Source organism: Phalacrocorax aristotelis, chromosome 3 (assembly GCF_949628215.1).
Source record: "Phalacrocorax aristotelis chromosome 3, bGulAri2.1, whole genome shotgun sequence".
NCBI classification, from domain to species: Eukaryota; Metazoa; Chordata; class Aves; order Suliformes; family Phalacrocoracidae; genus Phalacrocorax; species Phalacrocorax aristotelis.
The window spans coordinates 94,241,472-94,264,648 of NC_134278.1; the positions used below are offsets into that span (position 1 = coordinate 94,241,472).

The 23,177-nt window shown below is 52.9% G+C and overlaps 1 protein-coding gene across 1 annotated transcript in view; it reads right to left on the minus strand.

The window, feature by feature from the left end:
* Positions 1–22,672, minus strand: part of PTK7 (protein tyrosine kinase 7 (inactive)) — a 40,164-nt gene extending 17,492 nt beyond the window's left edge. Inside the window, exon 1 of the mRNA XM_075088514.1 lies at positions 22,560–22,672. Coding sequence (XP_074944615.1) covers positions 22,560–22,590 — 31 coding nt within the window. The 5' untranslated portion in view covers positions 22,591–22,672. The remainder of the gene's footprint in view (positions 1–22,559) is intronic.
* Positions 22,673–23,177: the final 505 nt, after the last annotated feature.

Genomic DNA, 23,177 nt, shown 5'->3' on the forward strand with positions numbered 1-23,177 from the left:
CACCAAGGCCCGTTGTTCAGAGATGGGGAGCACTACACTTGCCCATAAAACTTTTACAGCCCTGGTCCAGGAAATGGCTGCAGTCAGCAGGGTTCACGCATCCCCTCCACCCCCTTCACCCCATCTGGGCTTTTGGGACAGAGGCTCAAGAAAGCTGTCCAAGCAGAGGGCTATCTGTGTGGGATGCCATTATGCCAGAGTTTAGGTAAAACCCGAATAAAGCCAACAGACATCACCACCTGTATTGAATGAAGAACAAAATGCTTCTGCTGGTTCCACTCACCCAGCTAGAAGACACCACAGTGTGGCACAGCCATGGTCATGCATGGCTTAGCCACTGGAGGCTGCCAGAACTGCCTGAGCTGACAGACGAGAGAGCTCTTGCAGGTCCTGGTGGAGAGCAAAGGTGACCCCTGCTCAGTCTAACCAAACACCTTCACAACAGCATGTTTCTGCTATGGTTTCAGGAGCTAATCTGGGCTGGGTCACATTGCTAGGAGCTGCTGAAAGAAGCAGAATGACTCTTCCCTTAGCGAGAGGCAGCCCAAAAAATACCCAGCAACACCATGTTTGTTGGAAGTCAGCTTAGCAAGCCCAAGCCAGGGCAGAGCTCCCCCCTAGTAACACAGCTGGGCCAGCCACAGCCCCACAAAGCCAACACCAAACAGCAATCTCAAATGTGTGTGCTGGCAAACACCCACTCTCTGCATATGTATGTGACACAAGCCACCCCTGGCTGAGAGAAAAACCCTCAACACATGTTTCTGGCCTAAAACCATTTTGACTGTGGCTACAGAAAGCTTTTCAGGAAAGCTTCAGCCAGATTAGATAAACACCCTTGAAAACACCCAGTGGTGTTTTACCCGAAGGATATTTATTTGAAACGCAAACCCCTCCTGTTGAAGTAATAGATGAAGATTAAGTGAATTGTGCAGGGAAGTCGCACTGGTACCTACAGATCCCCAGGTTACCATTCTTACACACCACAGAGCAAATAATTTGCAGGGAGGGGACAGGCCTCAGCAGGACACACAAGGACAGAGAGAAGAGGACGCTCAGATCACATCCCGGCTCTGAGAGCACACTTGAAACAAAGATCTGAATGTAGGAACACAGCATCCTTCATGCAGAGGTATCTCCCCTGCTCAAAATTAATTTATTTGAGGAGGTAAATAGCAACTTCCCAGGAAAAGCACTCACACTAACACCTGCGTTGCCAGCCTGAATTTCTACTAAGTGCATCTCAGTTCACTTTTTGGGCTTGGCATGTCCCCAGGACTCCGCTATTGCAGCCTCCTCCAAAGGCCACAGTGGGCTGAGCATGTGCAGAGCATTTCAGGGTGACAAAACCAGCAAAGCCGCATCCAGGACAGACTTTGTGAGCAACCCTATGAACTTAGTCACTGCCGCCTGAAGCTCTGCAGAGCGAGTTGTTAATCCTATGAGCTTGGTAGGGAGCAAAGGGCTCTCCACACCTCTGGCAAAATCGTCCCACGCCATGGTAGCCAACCCTCTTGAGCACTGCCACAGCATTACTGCAGCAGTTTGGCAGCGTGGCCGCAGACTGCAGCACAGCCTGGGAATGGCTTTGGTTTGGGGCCGTTCTCCAGAGCTAGAAAAGTGAGAGACATCAGTGTTGCTGTCTTCATCATCCAGAGCTGTAAGAAAATGCACCTAAGGAGTAATAAGGATCTGAAGAAGCCAGGGCAGAGTTGTGGGCTAGCACTGGGAAATTGGGACTGAAGTTTTGGAGGATACCACATCCCTGTTCTTACCTGAGCAGCACCAGGTTTGCTACATCCTGGGCACAAAGGCATTGTAGGGCTCTTGGGGAAGGAGGTGGCAGCAAACTGCCCATCTGTGTGTCTTGGGGCCCACCTCTAAGGCTGGACACTGTCCCCCTGTGCTGTGCTGTGGAGATAGCTGGGCGACAGGCAATGAACCTCATAGGCTGCAGACTCCTGTGAGGTGCTGGGCTTTGTAATCACAAAGACACAGCCAGAAAGCACATGGGGTGGCAGGACTGACCCCCAGGGGATCAGCCATCTCTAAGGCTATATTTAGGACTGCAGCCAATGAGAGGGTCTGTGGCCCTGGCACAGCCTGGCCAGGCCTGGCAGTGAAAGGACCCAGCCTACCTTCTGCATCATACCAGGAGGCCTGAGAGCACCATGGATGCTGCTTGGTGAGTCCCTGCCATGGCACAAGCCCAAACCTTCACACTCATCTTTCAGGCTGCAAGGGCATGGGGCAGCATTACAAGCCAGGTCTTGCCCTGACCTGGGTTTTCCACCAGTCGCTTAAGGTGTTGGTGCTGGCCCCACACGAGTGCTCACCTGGGGACACTTCAGTAGCCCAACTCAATCTGGGTGCTGCAGACCAACTGTGGAAGCTGGGGAGACCAGGCAGCACATCTCCTGCCCTGCCTGACAGGCTGAGTCGCCTACATCTTGAACCAATCCAAAAATCATTGTCTCCTTGCCTAACGACATCGCTTGGGAATGCGGCCTCAACCACAATGCCTTCAGCAGCTGCACAGCCCCCAATCCCTGCCGTCTCATTCACCTACAGCCATGCTGGGGAAGCAACAGGCAAGCTGGCTGCCAGCAGCATGTGCCACAGCATGGCAGCCCCCTGGAGGAAAGAAAGCTGGCACAGACCTCAGCAGGCGATGGCTAGCTTTGGCAGGCATTTGCTGTGGCTGCAGTGCCAGCAGAGCTAGAAGCACACTGCAATGCTCCACATCCCCAGCCCCATGTGAGATCCATGGTCCCCTCAACCCTGAGCCTCCCACCCCCAGGCATGCCCAATGCCCAGCTCCCAGGCACCTCCTCACCCAGCTAAAAGAGCTCTGGACAGAGGACAGGAAGGGAAAAGGAAACAATCCATTTCACTTTGTAACCAAAAGAGCCTAGATTACCAACCTCTTGAGACACCACAGCTGATGCAAGGATATGAGTAATCCCAAAGCTGCTTGCAACCAAACAAGGAATTAAAAGCATGGGAATGGGATTTGGGAGAGGGCTTTGTGCAAATTTAAGGTTTCCTGGTTTGGAAAGCAAGCCCAGCACTGTGGGGCTTCTGCAGCTTGTAGCCCAGTCCCACTCTCCATGCAGCCCCCAGGAGCATTATTCTGCAGACATGCTTCCAGAGGCACTTCAGCAAAGCTCAACCTGGCTCAGCTCAGCCAGATGTGCAAGCCAGCTCCTTTAATGCTCTGCATATGGAACAGCAGATCAGACAAGCTGCAACTCATCTGCATGCCCAGGGCAGCAAAGCCCAGAGCACCCAAACTGCATCCTACCCCCAAAAAGGGGGGCCATCAGGAGGCCTTGGATCTGCCCTAGCTGTGGAGGGGGACAGCTGGCTTACAGGAAACAAATAAAATGAAGACCCACAGGTACCAGGATGCAACAGAAGAAGCTAGCTGCAAAAAATGGCACAGCCAGCTACCCCAAAGACTTCTGGCAGAGGACATGGCTGGCCAGCTTCTCTTCTGGCCTTTCAAAGCAGAGAGGACCTCAAATGCTCCCATGCCAGAGCAGGGAGCTCACAGCTGTCCCAGCTCCACTGCGGAGCCAGTGCTCCCCAGGGATGCACAACCAGCTTGGAAGTCTCAGCCCTGAGGTGGGAGCTGGATGTATTTACACCACAGGCTCACCTAGACAGACAGCTTGGTAACATACTGCTAAACATTTGTCCCCTATTTTCTTTAATAAAGATGCTGTGTTGCTTAGGAAGGCACTGCTGCAGCACACAGGTGGGGAGCTTGCTCTCCCTGACTCCCCAAACCTGCAGGGCCCTTTGCAACACCCAAGGTGCAAGGAGCAGAGCAGATTACCTGGGGAAGGCCCCAGGTACATTGCAGCAACCACACAGTGCACTTTCCTCCAGAGAGGAGGCTGGGGATACAGCTAGGAGAGAGGAGGGTTACCTGGCCACAGATGCCCTAGCCCCCACCACTAACTTGAGGTGGGCAGCAGGAGTAGCCCAAATCCACCCCCAGACTGCAGCACTCCAGCTTCAGACTGAATGAGCAGGATTAAGAGACGCTTTCACCTTTTACTACCAAGCGACCACCTCTGGATGTGTCAGCTAATTAACAAACCTCAGCAGAGCACAGTGGCAGCAATAGCGTTTTGCCACCTGGGAATCCATTGCTGAAGTATCACCACCCAACCATATTCACACTATGACCTTTATGCTTCTGCCACTGCCATTGCTCAGACCATTGAGGAAACGAAGCCTCTGCAATGAACCCAGCAGCAACACAGGCTGTTCTTCTTCGATGAGGAATCACTAAGGTAAAACGAAGGTTTGGATGAGCTAACGCACTCTGGACTCACATCACTCTGCAGCACTTGCTCCCAGCTCCACAGACCTGTAACAAGGCAAGGAAGACACAGGCAGAGCATTGCTTTGAAGCTGCCATTGCATCCCTCAGCAGCTTGCTTAGCTTCCACTAACCACAAGGAAAACCAACAACCCAGGCCACAGCTACAAAGACCCCCTGGCTCCCTGCAAGCCCAGGGGCAGAGCTAAGGGCCACAAGAAAGGCAACCCTTGAAGGAAAAGAGCATCAAACCTCAGCAGAAGGGACTGAGAAGCTCATGCTCAGGTCTCATGTCCAAAGGAGCTCAACATGGGATGGACATGGACAGCCCCAACCGTGGGACTGATTTATCACCATGTTCTCTGGGAAAGACATCAGGCCATAGCAGAAGTGTGGAGTCAAAGGCAACCACAGGCATATTTTCAGAAAAGACCATGACCTGTGCTCCATCCCAAGGCTACAAAAGACACAGCGGGGATTGTGTTAGGGTTTGGGGTCCTGGACTCTTATCGGTTTCAGTAACACATTACCAGAAAGCATTATCAAACAGGTCTTGTCTTTAGGAGCAATTTATTAAACATCATTGTATGCAGGCAGCAGTTCCTTCTGTTGCCAAGTCCTCGGGAATGGCTCCAATGCTGGGGCTTTGCTTTTAGCCACTCTTGGATCAAAGAGCAGCAGACTCTGGGTTCAAGCCCCAGCTTGTCACCAGGCTGGAGCATCCCAAGCTTGCTGGTCCAGGGGAAGCACTCCACTCGCAGCAGGCAGATTTAACTCCTCATGTGCTGGGTGTGCACTCCTCACCAGCAGCTTAGCCCGTGCAGGCTTTGCCGCAGTTCTTACAAGGGAGCAACATTCCAGACACCAAAATGCTGCTCATGCTCAGGACTGCATCTCTCACCTGACAGCCTTTCCTTCCTGCTGCAGCCGGGAGCAGAATGCATAGTCTTGTTGTCTCTATGATAGCCAGGCCCCAATGGACTCCACGCATCCCTCCATTGCTCTCTCTTCCCCATCCACAATCATCATCCCAAGCTGTCAGCAGCCCTTTTTTACCTGCCTGCAGCACCCAGGTTCCTTCCAACCCAGCCTCTACTGTGAACAGCCACATCTGCAGAGAAGCACGTCAGCCCTCCGCAGGCCAGGGGAGCCACAAAGAGCAGCACGCAGTAAAACCAACCGCCTGGCTTCTCGACCTGCCCTCTCTGCCGTCACTGGATCAGTCAAGCACTTAGTACCTTGATCCCACCTCCTGCTCCCCATCCACTGCAGCCCAGAGGATGCAGGCTGCCACAGAGGAAGTAATGCACACCAGCATCTGCTCTTTGTCCTTGCGGGGCTCTTGGTGAGCACAGGGCCCCATACAGACCTCCCATTCATGGCTTGAGCAAGCCATGTGTTTCCTGGCACAGTTCATTATGAACATGCTCCTATAAAAGCAGATTTTTGGCATGCCAGGACTGGGAACAACACATGGGTCAGCTTTTTCCTCCCCCCCGGTCACAAACACAGAGCCAGCAGGCTCATTTGCACCAGCTGAAGCTGTAGAAGCAGGCAAGAAAAATCATGAATGCTTAATAACACAATCAATCCCCCCTGCCTCATGGGTCAGTCCCTATAGCCACATAAAGCAGCTGCTCAGAGCACGCCTGCTCCACACACAGCCTATTCCACTGCTTAGCAGATACCACGGAAACAGCAGCCAAGCCAAACACCCAGAGAGATTTGCATCTCCAAATGATTTCCATCCAGCATGTTCCTCTGTGCAAGAGGTTCCAGTTGAGAAAGCCTCTCAGACGGGTAGAGTTGCAATAAACCACTCTCCCCCACCAGGCCAGATGGAAATGGTTTGATGCATGCAAGGAGCTCTGAACACGGCAGGCTTGTTCTGATCAAGCCCAACATCTGCAAATTCTTTAGGCACCCATCATGTAAGTGTTTTAAAACGATGTTGTTTCCCATTCCAGTTAAAGTAAAAACAAAAACTCACTCTGCACCCAGGGGAAAAATCATTCCTATTTGAGTCCCCAGCATTTGTACGCCAGGATGGGTACAAAACAGCATTTCCAAGAAATGCTCAGCTAGAGCGGCTTTGGCTTCACGAGCCAGGAAGAACTGCACCAGCACCTAGGAGCTCCAGGTCTGGGGTAAACACAGCATGGTCATACTGGGGTTGATCAAGACGATGAGGAACTTGAGAAAAGACCATCTATTTGCCCCTCCAGTTGTACCACACATGTGGATCTTAGAGCCCTGCTCTAAGAGTGTGGGTCTGCTCAGACAACCACAAAGCCTCTCCCTTTCATGGCAGTTTGCTTTGAACTTGCAGGAGATGCGATGTCTGCACACCACCACTTCACACCAGTTATCACACCACCACGCAGGCCACGCACCTAGTTATTCTCCACATGCTCCATGGAGGGCCACATCGAATCAGCCTGTAGCACAGCCATTTTCAACCATGAGCAAAGTTTCAATTGCAAAGCACCCAGATACGCAGCCGTCCAGGTGGAATTTACTAATGGAGAGGAGAAGCAACCCAGGATGAAAGTAGACACAGAGGCACCCCCATCCCATAACAGCTGGGGACACCTGCTTATCCTGCAGTACTTTTCTGTTTCACTTGGCTCCCAAATGGAAACTGCAGAGCTAGTCCACTCTCTCCTCACCTCCATCCCTGTGTGCCAATGCAAGATTACATCTGCCCAGACCCTGACCACCCTCATGGACACTGCCAGATGCAGCCCAGGGGCAGATGCAAGCCCGTGTTTGGATACATCTTTGCTGCCGGTCTACCAGCGAGTGACAATTGCTCTGCAACAGGACCAAAGCCTGAGCTCTCCCCAGTGGCCCACAGCACCTCTCTCCACTTCCTTCTACATGGAGGGGTGTTTTTAAACACAGGCTTCAAGCAACCCTTGAGAAGGCAACTCTAACCTTCAAACCAAGCTTTAGAATTAAAAAAACAAAAGCTGTGACCACTTCGTACAATTCCCATTAGCCTCCCAAGAACTGTTGAGGGATGCTGCAAGCTGTGGGGGATTCTCTCCCCTGTGATTAACAGCCCTCCCTCCCCTTTCAGGCCCAGGATCCCATACTTGGGAACAGCTAAGCCCAGTTTCTGAGCAATTATCACAAGAAACCAGAACAAAGCCACTGGGGTTTGAACACTGTAAATCAATTGCTGGAGCAAATGCTGAGGTAGTGCTTGCAGTAACACACTGGAGTGCAGCTGGCCATGGGAAGAGCTCGCTGCCACACACAGTGGGGAGATGCCGGCGGCCTCCATTACACACAGACCCAGTCCCAAAGCAGGCAGGAACTGCTCACACATGTGCCGCAGGAGAAAAAGACCAGTTGTATTGGGTCTGCATGGCAACGTTTTGGTAGCAGGGGGCTACAGGGGTGGCTTCTGTGAGAAGCTGCTAGAAGCTTCCCCCATGTCCAACAGAGCCAATGCCAGTTGGTTCTAAGATGGACCCACCACTGGCCAAGGCCAAGCCCATGAGCAACAGTGGTAGTGCCTCTGTGATCACGTATTTAAGAAGGGGAAAAAAAACCTGCACAACCATAGCCAAAAAGAGGAGTGAGAATATGTGAGAGGAATAACTCTGCAAACACCAAGGTCAGAAAGGAAGGAGGGGGAGGAGGTGCTCCAGGCACTGGAGCAGAGATTCCCATGCAGCCGTGATGAAGACCATGGTGAGGCAGGCTGTCCCCCTGCAGCCCATGGAGGTTAGTGGTGAAGCAGATATCCACCTACAGCCCATGGAGGACACTATGTTGGAGCAGGTGGATGCCCAAAGGAGGCTGTGACCCTGTAGGAAGCCTGCACTGGAACAGGCTCCTGGCAGGACCTGTGGACCCATGGAGAGAAGAGCTGACAGTGAAGCAGGTTTGCTGGCAGGAGTTGTGTCCCTGTGGGGGACCCACGCTGGAGCAGTCTGTTCCTGAAGGACTGCACCCCATGGAAGGGACCCATGCTGGAACAGTTTGTAGAAGACTGCTCCCACTGGAGGGACCCCAGGCTGGAACAGGGGAAAAGTGTGAGGAGTCCTCCCCCTGAGGACAAAGGAGCAGCAGAGACAACATGCGATGAACTGACCACAACCCCCATTCCCCGTCCCCCTGTGCCACTGGGAGAGGTAGAGAAATTGGGAGTGAAATTAAGCCCAGGAAGAAGGGGTGGGTGGAGGGGGAAGGTGTTTTAAGATTTAGGTTTTATTTTCTCATTACCTTACTTTGATTTGATTGATACTAGATTAAACTGATTTCCCCAAGTCAAGTCTGTTTTCCCTGTGACAGTAATTGCTGAGCAATCTCCCTGTCCTTACCTCAAGCCACAAGCCTTTCGTTATATTTTCCCTCCCCATCCAGCTGAGGGGCAGTGATAGAGCAGTTTTGTGGGTACTTGGTGTCTTGCGAGGGTCAAACCACCCCACCAGTATACTGAGAAAAAAGCTCAGCACAAGGACAGCGAGCCCAAGTATCCAGCTGCAGGCTCCCAATGGCTGCCGGCACATGCCAGTATAGCCAGGCTACCCTGGCACTGACTGCACTCACCCACCCAGTACAAGCAAGTTTGGGGCTCCCCTGCCTCTGCTCCTTGCGCTGCCCATCCCGCTTCCCCAGCACAGACCCTGTGAATCCCAGCCCCCTCCCCAGCCACACACCCCTCGGGCTTGCTTCCTCCAAGACCATCCCAAACTGAGTTTCATAACTCTGCTGTAGGAGCTCTGCAGCCCCTATCCTCCACAGCTCCCTGCCTTCATCCTTGTACCAGCAGCAAGCAGAGACCCTGCTTTCCGTGTGCTCAGCGACAGGTAGCAGGATAAGGGAAGAGCCACCCCAAAGCAACATGACATCATAACCTCTGCAGTCAGAGACAGGGTATTGGTGGGAAGCGAGGTCCAAGGCATTTCCTACTGCACAAGCTAGCTGCTGCTCTGGCAATGAGCAAGAACAGTAACAAGGGTGCTACTCTGCAGCCACAGAGAGATGGGAACACTATGACAGGTTCCTCCTCATTCCCAAGCACAGCAGGGCTCCTGCCAACCGATACCCCACCAAAGGCTTACTTGGGCTGGTGGGACAGCCACCATGCTATGCAGGTTGTCTCCAGTGCTGAGGGATTTGCTAGCGGTCTTTAGGGTATGGAAGAGGTGCCTGGGCTGAACTGCTAGCTGTGCCTTTGCCCCACAGCCTCTCCCGACATCTCAGCACCTTGCTCAAACGGGGGAAAGCTGAAGCAAGTCTGGGAAGCCCCACTGGCAGCCAAGCTCCTTGGCTCCCTGCAACAGCTGGGGCTGCGAAGCCACAACAACTGGCCTTGGCCCCACAAGAATCCCCCTCCGTCTGTCCTGGGAACAGGTCTACACTGCTCTGAGCCCTGCTCTGCAAAAGGGCTGAGCCCGTGCTCCTGGCATCTGCTGCAAGAGAAGACACGGGCATCTCTGGGGGGACGCACATGGTACCAGGGAAACGATATAATTTTGTTGGGCCATTGAGGGAACTGTGTGGTCCCAGACCACTAAGAGAAGCCCATGTACCCCTCCTGAGCCCCCACCCCAGAGAACCAGCCCAAGCCATGAGTGCAATGCCAGGGTGGTGCAGCTGGGAGGGGAATAGGGCACAGTTAGCAGCCAGACCACAGCTTCTCCTGCCCAAACACTCAGGGCACAGGCACATGCTGGCAGCTGACCATACCACTCAGCCTCTGGCCTGTGGAGAAGAAAGCTTGCTTTGGTCAGGCAGAGGGTCCTGTGCCTGCTTGCTGAGCAGCACAGGCAGGGGTGGCCACAGGAACGCCAGGACAATATCTTTGTGTCAGATAAACAGAGACAGAGGAACAAGTGAGACAGGAAGGCCACAAGCCCAGTGCAGGAGCTGGGAATCCTGCTGGCTCAATTAAACTATCTTTAATGGTACATCAGCCAAAGGCTCTGGAGCAGACGTCGCCAGCTGCATTGCCAAGCCCCAGTGAGAAACACAAATGCTTCAGGGGTGACTCAGCACCAGCAACAGGCTTGCTGCACTCACCAGTCCTGCCAACTGACTCTCCCAGGCTTGCTCAGAGCCCTTGAACAATTCCCTGGCTTCCTCAGAAACACTGATTTATAGCTGACGTGTGCTACTGGCAGCACACGGCAGACTGGAGAGGCAGCTGATCTGGAAGCCGAGCTCTCTGGCCGGCACAGCAAAGGTATTGCACTTTTCTCCTGTGAAACGAAACACGGTAGGCAGGTGCCAAGTGGAGCCAGGATGAGCCACATACTCCCTTGTGCAGTGGCCTCAAAGGACGATGCTTCCCCCACAGTTTAAGCAAGGGGCATGTGAGTATGCAAAACCCCTCTGGCGGTAAAGGAGAGCCCAGGCAGTGTTGAACAGCCAGGCAGGTCCTGCCAACAGGGAAGAGCTGCGACAGAGCTGGTTCAGGGCTCCTTGCCCAGGGGCTGGAGGTGGGACCCTGTGGCAATGAGGCTGCATTGCTTCACCCACAAGGTCCATGTGGCTGAGAACTCGTCCCACAGTAGTTGGGGCCAGCGCCTCCAGGTATCACATGAGCACTCACCACTACTTCCTCATGCCCCTTCACTTAGGCTAAGGACCGAAGGCTGGTGTTGCTTCTGCCATCCCAGGCCCAGCCAGGAGGGATTCCTCCACAACAGCACCATGTGTGCAGAGGGAGTCCCTGGCCAGAGCTTCACATTTTTCTTGTTCCAGCTGAAATGCAGTTCCAGGAGATGATGGGAAAAACCAGAACAAGCTCCATAAAACTGCCTGCCACTTCCTTTCAGCAAACAGGAGCCCCAGCCAGCCCAGAGAATGGAAACTCAGGCTGCAGAAACAAAAGAGGGAGGTGGGGGGAGGGCAGGAGGAGGCCAGGGCAAGGGAAGCAGTGCAAGGAGAAGAAGCAAGCACGCACACGAGGCCTCCAAGCAAAGCCAGCTGCTTCATCAACACACCGTCAGAGAAGAGAAGGCTGCTGCTCTGAGCCGGCTCCTCACCATGCAGTGAGACTGTCGGGTGAGCACCCGAGCCAAGGCTGCGCTGGGCATGGCACATTCCTGCCAGCAAGCCCTCCTCACTCTCCCGGGACTGTTCGTTGGAGAATGAAGCAGATTTGGCACTGAAGCTGCTTGAGTGAGCTGCTTCTCTGCATGCTGCCACCAAACCCACTGGAAGGGGGAAAACCTCCCCGGTACCACCCAAACCTGTGCTTGGTCAGGACATCTTGCAGATCTTGCTTTCTGAGGAGGCCAGGTGGGAGGGTTACAACTTTACCTGGCAGACCCCAAGCCATATGGCTCATCAGCAAGCTCCACACATACCCTGAGAGCAACACAGCAGGGACAGCAGCTGGAGGGGGCTGGCAGGGGCAGAGAGGGTGCAAACAAGAACTCACATCTACACCAGTGCAAGTACCCTTGGCATCCCCCTCTCCATTTTCCTGACAGCTATGTGTTTACACTATCTACAGGGAGATTAAGCCCACCGATAAGCAACCCTCCAGCCCCAAGGAGGACTCTGAGAGCTGGGGACAAAGGGACAGCTGCACTCCTGAGCCTTGCGTGAAAGGAAGCAGACAGGGAGCTCATTTATCTCCCAAGCCTGCTCTGGGATAAATATTTTAAATCTCTCTCCAGGTCATGGCAGTATATTTACAGCTAAGTTTCCCTTAGTTATCGGCCTGTAGAGACTCAGATGGATTTGCCACAAAGCCAGGAAGATCCAGCTGGCCAAGCTCTTCAGACAGCTTATAGTTCATGGGAGAAGTGGTTCATCCAGTGCCATAGTCTTGAAAATGACACCCATAGCATGGCAACTGCTGCAGGGATTCAGTTATGCACCCCTTCATGCAGCTGCCTCTGCATGGCTCACCCATAAGCATGCATCCAGCCATTCTACCTTCCCAAGAGCAAGGAGATGGCACAGAGGCTGGGGAATGCCACATACAGCATTACACTGGGGCAATCCTGCAGCTGTACTCCCCACTGAGCAAGGCTGCACCGTGGGTCCAGCTTGAGGTATGTGAGTCTGGAGCATCCTGCTTTGCCACTTGGTTTACTGCAGGTTTGACCTGTTTGCTCCCCTCCCATAGGAAGGGAAGAAGCTCCCAGGAAAGACAGTCCCAACAACACACACCACCTTTTCCTAGCAGCCACCATGGTGCTGCAAGCTAAAAATTGCCCCATGTATCCAGCAGTGCCAGAGACAAGCAGAGCTGCCAAAAGGCATTGAGACGACACCTGAAATAGGCCTCACTCCACTAGCTGCATTGGTGCCCCTCCTATTTATATGGACTGTACACTGCTGGGTTTTGACCTCTGCCTGCATGTGAAGCTTGCAGAGGAGGGACTGGTTGCCCAGGGCTTCTCTCTGGGTTCATATAATTTCTGTGTCACACCTCACAAGCGTTTCAGGGACACTAGTTAATACTGCCTGCTGTGCATTGCACATCCATTTTCAGTCTGTGTGGCACTGCCTTCCTCCTGGCTACAAAGCATCACCCACAATTCCACATATCTGTCTCCAAGTACGCCCTACAGGTCTGCAGACTTCATCCAGTCCCCCCTCTTTTCATTGCCGGAAAGCTGAAGACCAGCCCCATTTCACAATCACCATTTATGGCTGTGTAGGACAGCACTGCTGTCCAGCTATGGCCCAGGACCTGCCTCCTGGGGGAAAACATCACCAGGGAGACTGGACCTGCAGCATCACCTCTGAACGCAAAGAGGGCACAGAAAGGAATAGTTCCTTGTTTATTTTCATTACAGCCATTTATGAATCTATATTAAAAGCCACAAAAATAGGAAAGTAGACAGAGAAGCTAATATTGCCTCTGCTCATGCAATATTAATTAAAAGGCAGCTTCTCTGTGAGACATTGCTACATTACCTCTCAGCTAAAAATGGAGACAAGTCACTGAGTGGGAAGAATATGCAAGCAGGGCACTTTCTGGAATACTTTTACAAATCGATAACTAGGCAGAATCACAGAATGGTAGGGGTTAGAAGGGACCTCTGGAGATCATCTTGCCCAATCCCTCTGCTTCAACAGGTACACCCAGAGCAGGGGGCACCAGAACACGTCCAGGTGGGTTTTGAATGACTCCAAGGAAGAAGACTCCACAACCTCCCTGGGCAGCCTGTTCCACTGCCCTGTCACAGTAAAGAAGTTTTCCCTCATATTCAGGTGGAACTTCCTGTGTTCCAATTTGTGCCCAGAATGCTTGCTAAAGATAGATCTAACGCAAAGCCCCAGTGACAAATGAAAGAAAAGTTCAGGTATTATAGACTTGCAGAGACAGAAATTCATACTAACCAAATCTTCTTGAAAAAGAAGTGTTTTTCTCAATAGCAGCAGGACAGTTGATTCCCAATGTATCTGGAGAACAAAGAATTCTTATTGGACAGTCACTAATCCACCAGTGGAAGAGCACCAGGACATCCTAAGCAACAAAACGCCAAGGAAGCACACAAACAGTGGCAACAGACACCCAACAACCAGGTCCTGGATAATAAGAAGTTGTGCTGAGGTATCTGCAGGTGTCTGGCTGCTCACTGTGGCCACTCAGCAATCCAGATAAAATGGATTGCTCCATCAAACTGGCATGTCTTGTCTGTACAACAGCTGTGCAGGAGAGCATCTCCACGCAGGGCCAAATCCCAGCAAGGCCAGAGGAACACAGTGAGACACTGAAGGATGCCCACCATGACACTCTTGTTTCCTGGGCGCTTATTTTCTTCCAAAAATGTTAACCATTCAGATTAATGGTTTCTGCTTCAGGCCACGTGGTTTTGAGACTTTTCCTTAGCTGAGTGGAAGAATTCTTATCAAAGAAGTCTCTGATTTCCAAGAACCACCTGAACATCTCGGCAACTCTGCCCCAGCTCTGCTCTGACTTCTCACCACCTGTCGTGAACTGGGGGCCTGGCACAGAGACAAGAGCAATCTCAAGATGGGATGAGGAAGCCACAGCCACATCTGGCAGAACAGCAGTGCTCACAGCCAGGCATCAGAGAGAAGCCAAGCAACAGGAAAGTCCAAGAAAGGGACATGTGGCATGCCATGGTGGGGTCTGGATCCAGAAGAAGAACCAGGAAGAGGGGAGACAGGAAGCACAACTGGGAAAGGAACAGCTACACCTGGGCCAGAACAACAAGGCAGCAAGACAGAGGTAGGACCTGGGCAGAAGGGCCAATGCTTTTGTGCCAGGTGAGGCCCCAGCAACTCCTCCACTTATGTATCCAAAGGCTGCAAGCACACACAACATGCAGGGAGCACCATCAGGAGATCACACAGCAGGGAAAAATCACATGTGTTACCTTCATAGCTCAGCTTTTGCTTGGAATATGGTGGATAAACATCTGTTCAAACCTGGCTGGCAGAAAGGGTGATCTCAAGACAACTGGCTGACATCCAGCCATCTCACTGCTACAGGAGGCTCAGCCCAGGAACTGGCCCCTCCCATAGCACCTGCCAGGTGCTCTCAGATGTCTCCCAGGCTCCCAGTGCTCAGAGCAGGCAGTAGGGAGGGATAGGAACAAAGAAGAACATCAAGTAACCCACAGGAAGATCTGTTTTCTTTGGTTCGAGATGATTTGTACAATTCTTCAACTGCTGGAGGAGATTTTCAGCGTTGACAGGGCAGCTGCAGAGGCAACTGAACAACTCATCCTCAGCAGCACAAACTCATCTATGCTCCCATGGATGGTTTGGGAGAGCTGGATGCACTGGCCTGTGTGGCACCCTACAAGACTGCCTGGTTTTATCTTCTCTGATCTTGCCTTTGCGGGGAAAGCTTTCCTCCCATGAAGGCTTCCCACTGACACAGGCACTGCCAGCAACTTCAGAGCCAGCACCATGGAGCAGCTCCGAGCCATGCAAGTGATGGGCCTCCCCAGCAGAGCCAGGACACACACCAAAGCACATGGTGTAGAGAGCAATAAAGGTACTGCAAGCCGCAGCTTGTCCTGCCTTTAACTAGTTGGAGAGTCACTGTATGTTTTGGAATCAAAGGCTTCCTTTGTGCTCCTAAAGAGGCAAACGAGCAACCATAACGAGGAGAGAGTTTATAGTTGGTCTTAAGCAATACCATGCCTATCTTGTGCCAGCATCACATTCAACAGCAAGAACAACCCTGCACAGAGCTGCCCAGAGGCACATAAGCCTCCCCTCTACGGCCAGAATGGAGCTTGGCCTCCCTATGCCGTGGCTCTGGTGAGAGTCCTCTGGCTTGCAGCAACGGAGGACAGAGCCAACTCACTGGCGTGCCCGTATCGCCAGCAGTAGGGCGATGTCTTGGCTGCTTTTCAGGGTGGCCTGAACTGCATCCAGGCATAAAATCCTGATGCTGGGACAAATCTCACCTCAACAGCATTGCAGGAAAAATAAATTATAAAGCCTGTGACCTCAGAGCTACCCTGAAAACAAGTATCTGTCATTATCATTGAGGTCTGAATGCAAAGTACTCATGGACACTCCTGTCCTCCAGGACAGAAGTCATCTAGGAACTGAACATGTGTCAACCAGGGGCTGAAATACAAGTAGACTTCTAACAATCACCCACTTAAACCCCAGCCCCTTCTCACACCAGCTCCCAGCATAGGCAGCAACTCTGTATTTGTGTCACAGCTTTCTCCCAGCCTGCAATATCTCGCTTTCCAGAGAGGGAGGGTTTATGCACCCAAAATCAAATGTGTAACCCCACTTTCCAGACAGAAGTCTGCTCATATCAGTTTTCCTCATTCATCATCCTGCACAATATGACCACCAATCCAAGACATCCCAACCTCACAGAGGTCCAGACCATCCGACAACAGTGGATTCAATTCACACACACTCAGGGGCCCTGTGCACACCCCAGTCCACAAATGGCAAAATTCCTGCCTACTCCATTCATATCAGAGCTTAATTTGACAAGACGACGGGCCATTGGTATCCCGCCAGCAAGCTCCATCTCACCAAGGAATCATCAGTTAAAATCAGCCATGCCTCCTCTCCAGACACACAATTTGTGTGCACCCACTGTGCAAGGGGACACGGAGTTCACGAGTACTCATCACTGCAACGTTCTACCCTGGCAAGTCCCAGTCTGAATTCTCCTGTGGTTGTCTCTGGCAAGTTTTCATTTCTGCTCTCTGGGTCACCTAGACATCCCAGCATCCATCTGTTCACTATCAACAAGAATGTTTTAAATAGTGACCTGAGCCTCACCTGGATGTCACCTAATATTTTTAAAGATTAAAATGCATTTTCAAGAGAAGTCCTTGCAGAACAACTTCATAGGGTCAAAATCAGAGAACAGAGGATGGATTTTTGAAAGCTGACCAAATCAAAGGTGCAGCCCCAGGCAGTAACAGTCTGCGAAGAGTTATCAACAAAAGCACCTACCCATCAACCTTCCCAAAGTGCTCTAAGTCAAGCAGGCTTGGGAACAGCCTGAGCTGGGTCGGCACACCAAAACTCCTCATCCCAGGCACACAGACCGGTCTTTCAGAAGCTTGCAAACCACTCTAAAGTCCCCCTCACCTCTCTCTTTGCTGATCAGACAGCACGTATTAGTTACCTCTCAGAGGAGAGGAAAGCAGTCTGTTCTGTGCACAGACAGAGGCTGCTTCCCTGAAAAAGGCAAGGCTTAAATTAAGACTAGAAGTACTGTACGGCTCAGCCTTTTAAGCTCAGGAAAAACATTTTTGTATTAAATTTAAAAAAAAGCTGGCAAGAGCGAGGAACAGAGCTGGAGCAGCAGTCAATGAAAAGCACATGCGTTGCAGACCTGGCTGCCAACACAAATTGATGCTTTGAAACAAAGACCACTTGTGTTTGGCTTGAAGATCTTCCACAGCTACTCAGCAGGGGCTGCACAGATTAAAAGACGACACAGGTAAACACAGGAGAACAGCACTTGCTGCCAAGTATTTCCCCAGAACAAAGGAATGACCCAAAATGGAGTCCCTGCCTTGACGAGGTGGCATGGGTTCATCCTCACCGTGCTACATTATCCCAAAGCAGGCAGAGGCAAGAGGAAACATTGGACAAACCTTTGGAGAGGACTCTATTCAACCCAAATTCAAGCAGCACCCAGACCCACAGACTGGACCTGGAGAGCTGCAGCTTCTTAATGCACAGAACGTGCCTCCAACCTCAAGAGCCCACAGCAGCTTCACTACAACCAGCTTGTACCCATCTCCCATGGAGGAGAATATCCAGAAGAAACCCCAGACAACTATTCTTCCAGTGCTCCACTCCTTGAAACCAGAGACACTTGTGAGCATCCTGGAAAGCTTCCGTTGCACACTGGTCTAGTCACCAAACCAACCTACATCTCTATAAAGACATGCTTTGCAAGCCTCTCTTGCTTCCCACTGCGTGCACAGTGGTATGTTCAGAAGGTACAGGAAGAGTGAAACAGGAGATGGTCTTCCTCACAATGATCCTTCAGTCTGACCCTTTTTTGTTTAGGGACACCAGCTGCCCAGTGCAAACCAATAGCAACAGTTCCTATTACAATGCAAGGTCAATTTGCTGACACTGTGCGACTTGAGAGGTGATGGGATGCTGCTGCCTCACATAGCATCCAACAGCAATGCAGGGAAGCAGCCCCTGAATCAGATCCCCCAGCAACAGGTGAGGAAGAGGAGAGACAGAGAGCTGATGGCTCATCACCACAGCCAGCACAGCAGATCCTGACAGGGTCAGGTAGGAGGGAGGAGGTGGAAGCCCAGGACCCTGCCCAGGCCACATCCTCCAGAATCAGAAAGCCACACACTTGATTTCTTATGCTGTGGTTCGATAGCTTTGGCATTAGGAAGTGAGCAAACAGCTTCTAAAAGACCCCAGGGTCCCCCACCTTACTCAGACTCCCTCTGAACAACCTCCCTAAAAGGCAAGAGATGCACAATGCATCTGTACTGCTGAAAGCTCACAAGGACATCAGGAACAAGACTTGAACCACATGCAGAGCCTCCCAACCACAACAAAGCCCAGGGAACAGCCCCTGCTCTAGCAGGCAGCCACATGAAAAGCCTGAAAACCTGCAGCATCCCTATGAGCCCCCTGTCAGGTCTGTCTCAGAGAGCAAATCCATCCATGCCCAGCAGTGGGACTGCTTCTTCCAGGCAAGCTGGCACAGAAGGTATGCTACATTCACAGCACAGCCCTTTAACCCCACCACGCAATATAACGTCTGCTTTTCTAACAGACTAAAGGCATTTACAAGCAGCTCCTGGATGCCACTTCCCAACATCTTCCAGGCAAGGAGCAGGACATGGAAACAGGCCACCCAGCACATCACCTCTGCCATGCTGAAATGCATGCTGATGACCAAGCACCAACATGCTACCAATTGTCAAATCATCGTTTCTTCATCTCCCTTCCCCCTCTTCCCCAAGACACAGCTGATTTCTTACAAAGGTGAAAGACACTACACTTGCCCTTCTCCCAACTCAGGCATGACCAACCTTCTCCAGGAGGTATTGCCATGGCAAAGGCATTCACCTGGGGGCCTGGGGAGGTGAATTGGTACAGCTGCCTCTTTCACTTACACAGCAAAACCCACTGTGCTAGTTCACAGCTTTTGCAACCCTGCCCCCCAAACCCAATATTAACAGCCTGTGCAACTTAAATCCTCATGAAGGAGAATGTTCCTGTGCATCTGCCAAGCATCTTGCCAGCCTCACTGCCCTCCAGGCCTCCAAAGAGCTGCCTGTCCCAGCCCATGAGACCACCACTCATGTTAGGAGAACGGGACCTGTTTCCTTGGGGTCTGGACAAACAATTGTATGTCCTCCAATCTCAGGGGAATTTTCCTGCAAACACCACAGCAGCAACCACCTTCACAAAGAGCACATTTGTACCCAAGTCTGTCTGCTGCTAAATAAGCATTTGTTCCAAGTTCCCAAATATCGAAAGCAGTGGAAACACCCACTGCTAATGTGAAATATTTTGCATTCCAGGCCTGAGAGCTATGCTTGAAAATGTTCAGAGAGGAAAGAGTGTTAATTCACTAGAGAGAAGTGTAGGTCCAGCTATTTACTTAAGTCCACGTGTGCTTGCTGGAAGACAGCTTTGATCTTGGCAGCTCAAATAGCAGATGAATTGCAATGAAGGGAAGAAAAATATTAGTGTAAAGTTCCCCTAGTAAATACCTGTAACCAGGCCTCAGAGTCTTCAGATCTTTTTTAAGTGCCTTATCACTTACAGCCAGACTGGCCCTTGTGTTCTTGCCTGCTCCCCCAAAGCCAGGCTCTCCTCTTCCCAATCCTTTCATACCTTCTTCCCTCCATTCCCCTTGGGCTCCATTGCCTTTGGAGAAAGTGCAGCCTGCCCTCCCAGGACATGTATACCTATCTGCTTGGATGCAGTATGCACTAGCCTTTGGTCAAACATGGTGAGACCTATCCATCTGAGCAACATGCAGACATGCAGTGCCATCCACCCACCTCTCTTGAGCAAGAGGGCTTCAGCAGACTGGGAGGAAATGCACTCCCATCAGCAAGAGCATTCATCACCCAGCATGCAACTAATACAGGTGCTTGCTGCAGTTAAAACATCTGCCTTTAGAAGATGGTCTCATTCCAGATCAATTAAGAGATCAGAGGACATCTTTAAAGGATGCAGAACATGACAACCCTCTGGTTGGTGCCAGCTCTCAGTGGTCAAGGACCCGTTGTGCAGACAAAGAAGTGCCTACAGCCATCACTATGCAGTCCCTGTGCCTCTGAAGCTCCTGCCATGTTGGGGTTACAGCCTGCCCAGAGCACTGCCTGAGTACAGCCAAGTCCCAAGGGGGACCATGTGCTTTATAAGAAAGGAATGGTATTGTCTTGTCACCACGTTGCCCTAAAACAGCCCAGAAACGTGCTGAGCAGCACAGCTTTTCGGCTGCCAAAGGGATGCTCACTCAGATCACCTATCATAGTACTTGGTCTGGCTGCAGAAGACTCAGAGTCACTGGAAAACAGATGGCAGCTTCAGCTCAAAGAGTGAAAGTCACCCGAATTGTACTATTGGAAATTTATTTTGAACCCAAGAGAAATTCTCAGATCCTATCTGATCATTCCTGTTTTCAGAGATTTTCTTCCTTAGGAACAGCCTTGTTAGCAAGCACAAGAAAAGCACTGCCATACAGAAACATACAGCTCAGCACAGGCCATGGAGGCACTTCCAGAATAAAATAGACCTTTTGGGGTTTTCAGCTTTAAAGAAGAGTTGACTCAGCAAATATTTCCTCTGCTAGCATTTCAACCACATGTTCCAGCAGAAGCCAGCACACATCTGGCATGCTGCAGTGTCATTGCCAGAAAGATCACAGCTTTGCTGAACAACGGAAATGGAGGAACAGGGACCAGCAGTTCAGGCACCGAGCGCTCCTGGAACACATACGTGGCAAAGGAGGATCACAGAAAGGACCCGCGTGAGCCATGGATACCCCACACTTCACAGGTCTTTCCCCAGCCCTCTCTCCAAACAGCATCCACAGGCAAAGGGAGACACTGTCCTTCAACCCGCAAAACTTACCACTAGCCTGTAAAACACAGACATAGAACTATACGTTTCAGCCACATTACTGGCACCTGAGATTTTTTTTTACAGTGTCCATGCGCCAGACAGCAGCACATTCCTCCTAGTGCTGTAGGACATGGTCCTGCTGAGCAGGAGAAATGAGGAGATTACGTGCTTGGAGCAGCACAGGGACTCCAGCAACTGGAAAGGGGAGTGTGCTGGCAGGAAAGGTGGCAGACAGTCCTCAAGGGCAGGCCTGCACATCCCAGCCACCAGTGGTGGCATGCTAGCAGATAGGCAAACGCTGCGGCAGGTCCGCAGGGCCCCGTGGACCCAAACCAGAGCCCAAGCAAAGTATGTACTCCCCCTCCAGAAACAGCCTTCCCAGAGGCTACCAAGGCAATTGGAAATTATAGTGCTAATCAGCTAAATAAATGCTGCTTTTCATGCTTATCAGCTGTAAACTGGACATTACTTGCAGCCTGGCAGCCGGTCTCGGACACAGCTCCAGACACAGGAAAAGCAGCAGCAGCGCTATAAATACCTTTCCCTCAGAGGCAGTATCCTCCTCAGGTGCTAGACTAAGATTGTTCTTGATTTCACAGCAGAAACTGCAAAGCAAACCATACAATTGTGCACAGTGACGCAGAAGAGACCGCAGGCGGGTGCTGGTGACGCGTAGGACCCTGCCTGCAGGGTTCTCAACCGAAGGGGGTGAGAAGCAAGGCAGCGCGGCATGGGACAGACACAGGACCCTTCAAAGCCAGGCTGGAAACCAGCTCACAGCCACTATGGCTCTCATGCCACAGCCAAAACCGTGGGCTCCTCAGGCAAGGAAAATGGCACTAGGAGGCCTGCAAGGAGAAACACCATGGAGCAGAGCAAGGCATGGCAGGTTTGGGCCTTGCGGCACAAGTTGAACACCATGAAAAGCAGCAGCCAGCAAAATCAACCGGCCGCCCCCAAGCCTCTATACCACCGGTGAGGATGGCAGAGCTGGGAACAGGCAGGGAGGCTGGCTCACACCCTGCACGGACGGAGGGTGGCATGGGGAGTGGGAACAGCTCATGCAGATGCGCTCAGCAAGGGGCAAAACCCCATCAGTGGTTGGGAGCCCAGTTTCTACGAGTGAGAGCCCACTTCATGCTCGTTTGGGTTTTTTTTTTTTCCTTCGAGTTTTAATCTGCTCAGATTTCACGGGAGAACCACCCGCTGCTGCACACAAGTAGCCTTCGTGGTGTCACCCCTCGCCACGGGGCCCGGGAGAGGCTGCGAGGCAGGGCCGAGCCCAGTGAGAGGGGGCTCCGGGAGGGCTTGTTCGCCGCCTCCCAGGCGGCAAACGTCTGGCGCATTTGCATCCGAGTTCATTTAAGCACGCCGGGCGGGCAGGGCGAGCCGGCGCACGCCGGGGAAGGAGAGCCGGGGCGAGGCGCTCCGGCGGCTCCCGCAGCGCAGCGGAACCCCGCGGGGCGGGGGCGCGGCCGCCCCCCGGGCTCGGAGCGCCGGGCCCCATCACCGCCGGGCTCACGGGAACCCAGGGGACCCGCACCACTGCGGCGGGGCTTGGCCCAGGAGGCGGCCGCACCACCTCCACCCTCCCGGGGGCGGCGGAGCCCCTCCGCCTTCGCCCCCGCCCCAGCGCGGCCCCACCGCGAGCACGGGGACCCACATCCCCATGGCGGGGGAGGCTGCGGCGCCCGGCCCGGCCCGCACTCACCCAGCACCAGGAGCGCCCGCACCGCCGCCATCCTCCGCGCCGCTCCGGTCAGTGCTCGTCCCGTCCCATGGCCATGCCGCCGCCGCCCCGCCCGCCGCCGCCGCCGCCACTGGGAGGGGCTTCCGGGGGCGGGGCGGGCACCGGAAACCAGGCGGGGCCCAGGGGGCGGCGGCGGGCCGGGGGGAGCGGGAGCGGAGCGGAGGGGGGAAGCTGGGACCCGCGGGCAGCGCCCGCCGCCGTGCCGAGGCGAAGGGCTCCGCAGAGCCGGCCCGAAGGGCCGCCGCCGCCCAGCCTCACCGGGACGGGGGACGAGAATCGCGCCAGGGGACCCCGGGCTGGCCGGCTGGGACCGCCCCGCCGCAAGCCCCAGCGTGGAGTGTCCGGAGCAGCGAGGAGACAACAAAGCTCCCCTCCCGCCAAGGGGCTCCTGGCAGATGGGCTGTTGGCTAAACTGCTGGTGGAAGCTCCCCATCTGCACCACTGTTGAGAGATCCTGTGAAAGCACCTGGGAACCAGGAGCTTTGCACCCTGCTATTGGCACAGCCCCAGCTATGCAACACATTGCCTGCTCCGTGCTACTTCTCCACATCCCCCAAAGTCAGGGCACAGCAGTGCAAG